The sequence below is a fragment of the Aythya ferina genome, assembly GCF_964211825.1.
Source record: "Aythya ferina genome assembly, chromosome: 13".
Lineage (NCBI taxonomy): Eukaryota > Metazoa > Chordata > Aves > Anseriformes > Anatidae > Aythya > Aythya ferina.
Genome location: NC_140311.1, coordinates 18,557,728 through 18,568,556, shown reverse-complemented (window position 1 = coordinate 18,568,556; position 10,829 = coordinate 18,557,728). Strand labels below are relative to the sequence as shown.

At 51.4% G+C, this 10,829-nt stretch overlaps 1 protein-coding gene across 2 annotated transcripts; it reads right to left on the bottom strand.

Annotated features, from left to right (window-relative positions):
• Positions 1-485: 485 nt before the first annotated feature.
• On the bottom strand, positions 486-9,069 carry RAB39B (RAB39B, member RAS oncogene family). Of its 2 annotated transcripts, XR_014697439.1 has the most exons (3): positions 7,811-9,069; positions 2,512-4,219; positions 486-1,743 (listed from the first exon to the last, which is right to left on the bottom strand). XR_014697439.1 is itself a non-coding variant. In XM_084534129.1 (2 exons), the coding sequence occupies exons 1-2, from the start codon at positions 8,023-8,025 to the stop codon at positions 3,793-3,795; spliced, it is 642 nt and encodes a 213-aa protein (XP_084390255.1). In that variant the 5' UTR covers positions 8,026-9,069; the 3' UTR covers positions 486-3,792. The 2 variants fall into 2 exon arrangements, 1 of the variants encoding a protein (XP_084390255.1); XM_084534129.1 differs by having other exon boundaries at positions 486-4,219.
• Positions 9,070-10,829: the final 1,760 nt, after the last annotated feature.

The following is a 10,829-nucleotide window of genomic DNA, read 5'->3' as shown; positions in this document are numbered from 1 at the left end:
ACTAGCTAAAAAAACCCGCCTGTGTGCAGCTCCCAATGACCTAATGCTGGTACTGGTGTGGGGGAGGTGGGCAGCATCAGAGCTGGAGTTGCTCAGCAGGGTCAAAATGTATCTGGCTGCGGGAGGAAGAGGTGAGATGGCTCAAAACTCTGGTTGGGGTCTAGGTGTTTTGTTTGCTTGATACCAAGTTAAAAATTTCACAAACAACTCTGGCTTCCATACAGCTGATCTGTCCAGTGCTGCCTTGTCCTTTGCTGTTACGTTTTTGTTGGAGTACAAACAAGGGTTTTACTTAGGCTGCTACTTAGCTGCTATGTCCTGCCTGCTGAGAGACGCCTCCAGGAGAGACTACGGCTTTTTTGGGTACTGCTGTAGGGAACAGAGTGTTGTTGGTTTCAGAATGGCCAGTGTTTCTAGAGTTGCGTTGGTTCTCTCAGCACTGCAGCTGGCTGGTTTTGAAGATCTGATCAATAATGTATAGCAGATAGCATTGCAAAGATCGTGTTTATTGTTGAGCCAGTCAAATACCAGATTTTCAGTTAGGGTTGTTGTAGAGAAGTGGGACAGGTACTAGATAGCTTACTGGTAAGAATGGGAAGGGGGAAAGGAGGAAAAAAAAAACACCCGAGTTTTTTCACAAGTTTAGAACTCACATTATCACAGTAACCATTTTGCTAAATACAAGCATATTTCCAGTCACATACAGACAGCTAAATACAGCATTATTTTCACATTTCGTTACAGTGCATAACAGAAAGCGAGGAAAGTGTATAGTATGCTTTTATTCTGGAGGTTCAGAGCAATTTCAACCTAACATGCAGATTGTTTTTAACATGTGGTAGAGACCACAAAGTTAGCTTTTTTTTTTTTTTTTTTTTTCCTTTTTTTTAAATTTTTGTCCTAGAGTAAAAGAGCTCCTGACCTTTATCCTATGAAGGGTATGACCTTCTGGTTTCTCTAAATCCCTCTTGTACTAGAAGTCAAAGCATTAAAACCAGTTGTTAGAAAAGAATTCTGAGCATAGCCTGTAAGTTCATCTTAGAAAAAACATTCCAAATTTTGTACAGATGAATCTACATCTATATTTTAATAAGCTGTCTAGAAAATGCAAGGAATTAGAAAAAGATGTATATAATGATTTCTCTATCATTTAATATAACCATTTATTACCTCTAAGTAGTTAAGACTGCATACGTTTCCTTCTGTACTGTTCCTTGTCAGAATTATGATACTTGTATTTTTTAATTGAATGTTTACTCTGAAGACCTGAAGGTACTCACTTAGGTTTTCTGGAATTTCTCTCTGGGAGCAGAAAGGCCCAGAGAGGGAGAAGGGGAATGTCCAAACCCATTAAATAAAATATTGGTCGCCTTGAGAAAAGTGATCTTTTCCCTGCTGGCCAGGTTCCTGCACAGAGGCTTACGGGATTTTACTATTGCTAAAACTCTGCTTGATCCAAGTTTTAACTGCCTTTAATGTAGAGCTCTGCCCTTCAGGACAGCTGCTACCCTCAGGTAGGCAACCCAGGACGTACCTTGTGAATAGCCAGACCTTGAAAGAAGAGATTTAAAAAAACGACCCTTTTGTACTTGTTTGTCCTTGCCTTTGTGAAAACAGGACTAACAGTCCCGGTCTGAGCAAACCTTGCGCTCTCCACTGGCATCAGCAGAAGCTGAAGGTAGAGAGCCCATGGTAACCACGCTCCTGTGGTGCTCTGCATCAATCTTCTCCAGCTTTGCTTACCTAGAAAGAGATTTTGTGAAGAGATTTATTTTTTTTTCTATCTTCAGGGCACTCAACTTGACCAGCACTGAACCTGCCTGGAATTCAGTGGGCCTTAGTGTGAGGTTTTCAATGTATTCGTAGCCTATTCAAGACTAAGCAGGGGGCCTCAGCAGTGACAAACTTTCTGAAAGGTGCTAGACCATCGCCACCCCTCCCTCAGTCTCATTTGCAACTGGTGCCCTCCCAGCAGGGCCCAGGAACTGGAATTCTATGAGAACATTAAAAAAAAAATAAATTAATTTTCAGGGTGGTTGGTTGGTTTGTTTTTCAGCTTAAATGCAGAAACCTTTTTAAAATTATTATTCATACAGACCAACCCAAGTGCTGCAAACTAGAACAGGTTCAAGGGAGACATAATCTGAACTCAATAGCAATCAAGACCCACACTTTCATTGATGGGGGTAGCTTAAAAATCTGTGACAATTATTTTCTTTTCTACTTAGAGGCCTAAAATCAAACACTAGATGCTTCCTGTGGTTTCACCTAATCCCTCCCACCCATTAGTAGTCTGGTGTATAAAGCTTGCACACTGAAGTAAAAAAGTCACTATCATTTTGTTTGTTTTTAATAGATTGAACTTTGCTACAGGGGCCCAGTTACCCTGCTGCAGTTCAAAAGCTGGTTAAAACTTAGAGGAAGCAAAGCTCAAGTGGGGAACAGCATTCCCAGAAAACAGCCACCTACACAGAGCTTTTGTAACAACAGCTACCACCCACTATGACCAACCTGAGATGGATCCTCTTTTGTCAAATTAAAACATGGAGGAAAACAGATTTTACTCTTGAGCTTGTTGTGTGGCTTTCCTTTTCACCTGCTTGCACACTTCTGTTCTGTGCTCCTCCTTCCCCGTTCTAGTTCTCTTCGTCCACAGATGCCGAGAAAGAAAATGACACTTTAACAGCAGAAAGTAGTGATGGAAGCTGTTGCTTTCCATGCTATTTAACTTCTATAAAAGCAAATCTCACCTTTGAGGATGTCTGATACACCTGAGTTAAGCTTTTCAAGTTTGTTTGTTTCCCCCCCTCCTTTCCATTCCTTCTATTGGCCTTGGCGGGCAAGACACCCAAAATATCAGCACAGTGCTGTTGGCAAGACAGAAATGTTGGCGTGCCCCACCTGGACACCACATTCCAGCCTTAAAACGCAGCATCTGAGCACGTGGGTCTCTCTTTATGCTCCTGACCACGTAACTCTACTGGAAAGCCCTGAACTCGGGGTACGTTCAGGGTACATACCTAGGCAATAAATATTTTTAAAATGCACTGAATAATTTACTACTGGAGCAGGCATTGCCACTTGCAATCCCAGTTCAGCACAGCAAGAAAAGCACTATTGGAGAGGTCCTTTGAATTTTCATTATCAATAAAATAACTATTTTCCTCTTGAAATTCCACAGAATAGTCTTTACTATTTAACTACGTTCAAGAACGTAAGGAGAGGAAAAAAAAAAAAGTAAAAAAAAAAAAGTGTGCATACCATGTCAGTAAACTTCTCTTGTGGTGTTGGCCTTATGAGGAAATGGTACCCGTGCTGCCTTTACACCTTTCTGGTAATAAGCAGCTGAGACAAACTAAGCTGTCCTCTTTCTTTCTTTCTCTCCGTCTGCCAGTTTGTCAGACTCCTACACTAGCTGTACTGTGGCTTCAATACCCAGCGCAGAGCTATAGAGTTACTTAAAACAGGCCATGCACAGTACCCTGGCATGTGCCAGCCCATTCAGAGCTGCTTACGTACTCTCTGTGTCCTGCTGCTGCCCCTCATTTCTGCTGCCTGTCTCCTTACAACATCTGCATGCACCCTCGCTCACTCGCCGTTTGGTTTGTAACCCCTGGTTCTGGAAGGTTAGATGGAACAGAACATCGCTCTCCTGGGGCTGTCCTCGCGTCCAAAACAAGGTGGGAGGCTGTTCACAACGGGAGTGTCGCTCTCCCTTCTGTCACACCGAGTTCACTTAGTAAAGTACATTTGGTTAGTAGAGTTCATCACCACTTTTCTCGCTAGAAGAGCTCAGCACAAGCACCGCCTATCTGATTTCACCACTTCTTCTGAAGAGTGCACTACATTTGGGACAAACCCGCTCTTTACCCCTTCCCATCCCTCCTGGATCGAAATTTCCCCCCTTTTAACAAGCTCGTATATATCTCGAGTCAGATCAGTGAAGGCCTTCTCCACGTTAATGGCATCCCGAGCGGAGGTCTCAATGTACTTCATACCATAAGCAGCAGCCAGTTTCTCAGCCTCGTGCCTGGTGACCTGCCGCTGCGTGTCAAGGTCACACTTGTGACCTACCAAAACAAAGACGATCTGGTAGGGCTGGACGTGCACCTTGGTCTCTTCTAGCCACTCGTGGACGTTCTGGAAGGACCTGCGGTTTGTAATGTCAAAGAGGAGGAGTCCACCAACCGAGTTCCTGTAGTAGGCTCTGGTGATGGACCTGGAAAAGCATGAGCCACAAGAAACACGTAAGTCACAGCTGGCTGGGAGAAAAGGCACAGCAAGTTTTGTGTGTGTTTTTTTTTTTTGCTCATTTCTCTGGTTATTTTTGTTTTCTTAACCTAAACGTGGCACTTCTGAACGTTTGTCTGCGCTTTAGAAAGCAGCATTACTGCCACCTTGTCTGCCCTGCAGGCTAGAGGACAGAGAATGCCATTCAGGTCATGTCTTACTGCTTCGGCTTGTGCTTTGGAGATCTTGTCATTCAAAACGCTAACCAGTTTTGGCTTAAAAACATCATCCTTGGGCAACCGCTCCACTGATAAATTACTGCTCTGTTCAGAACATCCCCGTACAGCATTTTTGGCCTCTCCTGTCTATCGAGGCTTTCCATCTGCTCTTTGCCATTAGTCGAATGAGCCCCCCCCCAGCTGATCTCCATCCCTGGATCGGTTTGGCTGACCCATCGGTTCAGCAGCACTGTAATAACTCAAAGGGTTTAGCTGGACCAAACACCCACGGATAGGAATATAAAAGGCAAGGAGGGAAGCCACAGAGTCTGAAGGCACCCCATGGAGCTGCACACCCCGCATCCACCCAGGGCCTCAGCACACGCACACAGACATCCACCCGGTGCCTCCTGCCCCTTGTCAAGCTGCCGGGACGCACGACCCCAGCTAACGCCAACAGGAGCAGCCAGGTTGGTCCCCCACGTAACAGCAACCTGATACAACAGCTTCCAAGGGGAATCTGCATTAGTGTTGGTCTTGTTCTTCCCAAATCCTGAAAATGTTGAACAGTAACGGAAGCCCCCCAAACCCCAGGCTGAGAGCTGGAGAGCATCTTCCACGATTCTTCAATGCAGCCAGAAGCACCGTGCCAGCAGCTAACAGGGCTACAGAGAATGCAGTTCAACAACTGCTACACGTGGGAAAAGCAAGATGCTGTAAACCTGGCGTTTCTGCAAAGTCATGGATTAGTTCTAAATCCAGAAGCACTGATCGATTTCAGTCCCTGGAGGAATTTGCACTGGGACATGAACTTTTCTTGCTGGGAAAGTGTAAGCACTGCTGCAGTTTTACCTTGGGACAAGTCTTCTTCAATCATTCAAGACTCTTGTTAGAGGTTGTTCTGTCCCACAATGTGCATAGCTAGTGAAACTGCCCCAAAAAGGACTGGTTGGCTTTTTCAAGGTTTGCTTTATCAACAGACATGCAATGAATGAAAATCCACAGCCAAAATTGAAGAAAGCCAGAAATGGGGAAAAAAAATGAGAGTTGGCTGCGCTTGGACAACTTCTTCCTCTCCGTTATCTGGCCCAGGGCCAACAGCAGCTCTGCACATTTGGAACCGAGGGGATTAGATCTGCCTTTTGCTATCCAGCCAGCTGCAAGCAGATACTGGTGCTCTGAATCCCGCCCCCCACCACTGTCACAGGCATTTCTGCTTCTCCCTTGCGTTCAGCGCATCAGCCCTGGCTGCTCCTGCCAGCATCACCGATGCCTCAGGTACTCCTGAAAGACATGACGGGATCTAAGCTGAACGCTGCGTTGAGGTAAAACTAGGTGAAGGTCTCAGTGCCTTTTCTTAAAGCCTTTTCCACAGGCTTTCCCTTACTGAGCCGCAGGAGGCGAGCTACACTGCCCTCACACTGCCCGTCACTGCGCAGCTCCCTCCCAGACCCCTACCCAGCTCCTGCCACCCCTCACCCCACCACACTTGCACCGCAGCCGAGCAGTGGGGCTACTCGCACCTATTTTAACCAAATTTGAACAGAAAAGTATTGCCTCTGTGTGGGAAGCCTCCTCTGCTCTGCTGTGTACTCGTGGTGGGGCTCCTGTACCTGGGGTCCTCTGCTGTCTGTTCGAGTCTTTCCCTCTCAGCCAAGGGAGAGCTGCCAGCTGGAGGGAAGCAGCTCTTCTGTAGGTGGTGGTACACATTCCCAGCGGGTGAGGGCTGCACATGCTTCTCCTTTTGTTAGCATTACACAACATCACGTTTCAGACAAGAAAGTGGAGTGTTTGAGCAACCCAAGGTGGGCAAAACCTGCTGGATCCAGGAAGAAACGGACCCTGCTCTTCGACAGCTCCAGAACAGCCTCAGCGCTGCCCCAAAGAGCAAGGTGTTGGGGCTGATCCGGCCAAACAGCGAGGCACATGCTTAACCACAATTTAAGCCTTATTGACAGTGAGACAACTCGCAACAGGGGTCAGGAAGAGCAAAAACATAGCACAGATGCAGACCAGCAAATGCCAACAAGGTGTCTTCAAGATAATGTCTTCAAGATAACTACAGTGGTTTCTTTCTTGTGGGACAGCCTTTAAGGTAGTGCAGAGCAGGCTAGAAATGCTAAAAATTGAGAGCTCTGTGAAAAGGGGGAGGTTATTCTGAAGAATTTCCTTCTCAAGAGCTTTCCTGCACTATGACAAAAAAGTTTTAAGGGTTCCGGAGAGCACGTGCACCACCATGCTTTTTGCCTATGCCCAGAAGTCTGAGAGGCTTCTGCTTATCCCCCCAAAAGCTGTATTTTGCCTTGTGACAAGAAAAACAGCCTGCAGAAGAAGCGCAGGAGCTTTAAGGGGCACGATTTCTCACAGGGTTAATGATGACTTGAAAGAGATAAACACAGAACAGATTTTTTTTGCCCAACTTTGTCATAGTTCACAGTCTACCAGGAAGGCAGCTAGGTTTGCTCACTTCGCTTTGGCCTTTCACACTGGGAATTTAAGTCTGCACTTTGGTGAGGGCCTTCCAAAGCGGCAGAGTGCCTGGTTTTGTGTCCGTCACTGCTCCTGCCCCTTACGCTCTTTCTGCTGAATGCTGCTGCCCGGCGCAGCCTGCCCTTGTGCTGAAGGTCGCCTGCTCATCGTGCTTACGACCTGCAGCCAGGCTGGGTCAAGCACCAGCACGAAGGGTAAGCAGCCTCCAGGGCCCCGAACCTCCTGGCATTTTGGAGAAAGTGAACTGAAGCCATCTGACGGCTTCTGCTCCTCGCAGCGCAGGCACGAGCACTGGTCGGCACAGGGCCGTGTTTTCTGAAGACCTGAAGCTGGGATCTGACGCAACGGAGCGCCACAGCAGCATAAAGCACCAGCCCCGAGCCCGAGGGACCAGACAAAAAAACCTGTCCCTGCGTAGGGCCCGAGTATGGCACAGCCCGGGCCAGGCGCCAGCACCACAGATGCGAGCGAAGGCTGCGGGGCGGGGGCAGGGCAGGGCAGGGCAGGGCAGGGCAGGGGTCGTTTCTTCAATGAAGGCAGCGAAGCTGCGCGGGGCCTGGGGGCACGAGGAGTGCTTCCGGAGGGAGCATCCCCAAAAGGGCTGCTGAGGGTCAGAGATGCGCGACAAACGCCGCCCAGGGCGGGCTCGCAGCCCTGCTGAGCCGGCACAGCCCGAGCAGGGCTCGTCCGGGGGCAAATCTGCAGGAGCGGCCCCCGGCACTGCCCCTGCCCCAGGGCACCCACCCGCGGCCACGCACGGCCAAACGAGCCGGGGCACGGCAGCGCCGAGGGCCCAGGCGAGGCAACCCACGGCGAGGGCTGCGGCCGCTCCTTTGTCTCGCCCGCCGGCCCCGGCCCGCCCCGCCGCTCACCGGAACCGCTCCTGGCCGGCCGTGTCCCAGATCTGCAGCTTGATCCGCTTGCCGGGCTCGATCTCCACCAGCCTGGAGAAGAAATCCACGCCCACCGTGGGGTCGGAGATCTGGGCGAAGCGCCCCTCGGTGAAGCGGCGGATGAGGCAGGACTTGCCCACGGTGGAGTCGCCGATGACGATCAGGCGGAACTGGTAGAGCCAGATGGCCTCCATGCTGCCGCCGCCCGCCTCAGCGCCCGCACCGCCGCCGCCGCCGCCGCCGCGCCGCCTCCTCCGAGCCGCCCATGCCCGGCCCGGGGGCGGCCGCCGCCGCCTCGCCGCTCAGGCGGGCCCCGTGGCGCGGCCCGGCCCGGCCCTGCCCGCTGCTGCCGCCGGGCTGCGCTGTAATGGCGGCCGCGCCGCAGCGCAGCGCCGGGAGGAGCCGCCGGGCCCCGACCGCCGCCGCCGCCGCCGCCGCCGCGGGAGCCGGGCGGGGCGGAGCGGGGCGGGACCGTGAGGGGAGGCCGAGGGCGGGCAGCGCTGAGGGGAGCCCGGGCTGAGGGGAGCGGGGTGCGGGCGGACCCCGAATGGAGGGGGGGGGGCGCAGGGCCGGGGCTGCCGCTGCCGAGCTCTCCCCAGCGCCTGAGGGAGCGGAGCGCGGTGCGCGGCGCCTCTGCCCCCACCCCGCCTCTCGGTAGGGCCCTCAGCGGCCGGCAGGGGGGCGGTGTGTGAGTAACGGGCTGACGAAACGCAGCGCGCACGGAGCTGCATCGTGTGTACATGCGTGATGCACGCAGAGCCTCACCCCTGACAACACCTGCACCGTCAGTACCACAACGCCACAGAGCTTCAGTCCGTTTTGCCTCGCTCTGTGCAGCCGTGCTCAGGCCTGCAGGCTGCTCAGGAACCCGACAGCAGCACCCGCAGCGCTGTCTGCCATCACGCAGCGTTTCCACACATCCCCAGGCACCCCCCAGCTCTAACGCCCCAAATGTGCCTCAGACCCCGAGATCTCGGCCACAGGCAGCGCTCGGCACGTCCCGAGCAGCAGCGGTGCCGTGCTCGGGGGGTACGGCCCAGCTCCAGCTTCTTGGGCGCCTCCAAAGCAGAGCTGTGGTCTCTGGAAGGGAAAACGCTCACACGTAATTATTAAAAATCTTGACTATGTTGTGTGTATTAAGTTAAATAAGCATCAAACTTTATTATTATTTAGGAAACATGTTTTTTAATAAGTTTATTTCATTCAAGAGCCCTGCCTGCATGACCACTATTGAAATAAACGCATTCGCAGTGACTGTTATACTTCTTTAATCCTCAAAAAAGGGCATTTGTATAGGTATGAGGTAGTTAGCCAGCCTGCAAATTGGACGAGGACATCAGAGAGACCACTTCAAGGCTTGGGGAAAAATGGCAAGGAACGTTTTCCTTGAAATATGGTACATTTATTAAAAAACAACCAACCCAAAAGATCCTATTTTACAGTACCTCAGGACAGGAAAGAAAACTGATGAAGCAATCTGCACAGCAACAGAAAAAATATTAAACCTATAAATCCAAGTTACCAGTACATTAACCAGTGACTCATTGCCAGCACGGCTTTGTGGGGATCTGTTGCATTTAGCTGTATGATTTCTGAGCGTTGGATGCCCATTACTTCAAGCCCACAACAAATTGTGGTTTCTCTGAACCCTTTTCCTTTCGCTCCTCCTCCCCACACACTCACCACCTCCCCGGTCCGTTTCTCTGACAGGTTTCAGTGTGGTTTCTCTTCAGATCCGGCGGCTGTTTTTTGGCGGTTTCTGGTGGCAGGAGGGGACCCCAGGAGGGGACACCCATCCGGACAGGGGGTTCTGGGGGACTCTGGGCTCAGCTGCGCTGCTGCAGCATGAGCCCTGACGGGGAGCAGCTGAAGGGCCCTGAGTTTCCCCAGGCTGTGAGGAGCCAGGGAGGGCACAGATGGGTGGGATGGTGCCCGGCAGATCTAGATCCCAGTAGGATCTACAGGAAAAACCTTGGCACTCCCAGAGCATCAGGGACCCGTTTTCCCAGCAAATAAACCCCCAGGATCCTGTGACGCAGATGGTACTTTCACCTCCTCTACCACACGCGTATAGATGAACACCCGCTGCGTGAGCAGGCAGCCACGAGATTAATGGGCAGCAACAGGGCAGGTAGGAGCAAACAGGATCCTGGGAGAGCCCTCGTTCTGGTACTATTTTAGAAAATGGAAAATCTGGTGTCTGGAAGGGAGAGTAACCTAGATTTGATGCTAAAGCGGTTTTATTGGCAGGGACAGGACGGTGAGTGCCACTAGTGCTGGGGGAAAGCTGCCTGAAACAACCACAGCACAGGGAGGGCACGTCTGGCCCCACAGTGGTGGGGCTGAAAGTCAAACCCTGCCCCAGGACTCCAGCACTGCCACCCACAGATCCTTCCCTCTGAATATTTTGCTGTTTGGTTGTAGTTTATTCTCTCCCCAAAACCTGCTGGTGCCCTTTGTACCTCTTGGTTTTCAGCTGGAGATCGAAGCTGTCTCCAAGCCGATGGCAGCACTACGAGGAGGAGAGTGCATCAGCACCGCACACACTATGCAATTTTAATGCCCTTTCAGTTTCCAAGGCTACAAAACACACAATCAATCAGCTGTCCCTCGCTGCGGGGCTGCCTGCACAGGAGCCGTGCAGGACAGCCCCAGCCTGTGCCCACCCTGCATGGGGCAGTGTGCGAGCGAGGCACCCAAAAGCACAGGCAGACGTCCCCTGGCCCTCGGGGGTTTTTATCTCCCAGCCCCGCTCAGCACCAATGAGATAAACTGCACCCAAGGGGAGCCCCGGGAGCACATGACACCAAACAGGCCAGGCCAGGCACTTACGAGAGTTACAGGTCACAACGGGGCTGGCTCACAACAGCAATTTATTAGCTAGTTCCAAACAAACAGCCCTGGAAAATTAGGCATGCCCAGGAGATGTGACATCAAGACAGATTGTACCACTGACAGGGACATGATGGTACCCCTGACCTGCTAGCTCCTGTGTGCC

Excerpts from the sequence above, each read along its gene's own strand:
- RAB39B (XM_084534129.1), bottom strand. The coding sequence starts at position 8,025 with ATGGAGGCCATCTGGCTCTACCAGTTCCGCCTGATCGTCATCGGCGAC. Across the intron at positions 4,220-7,810 it reads GCCGGCCAGGAGCGGTTCCG|GTCCATCACCAGAGCCTACT; the intron begins GTGAGCGGCGGG and ends ATGCTTTTCCAG.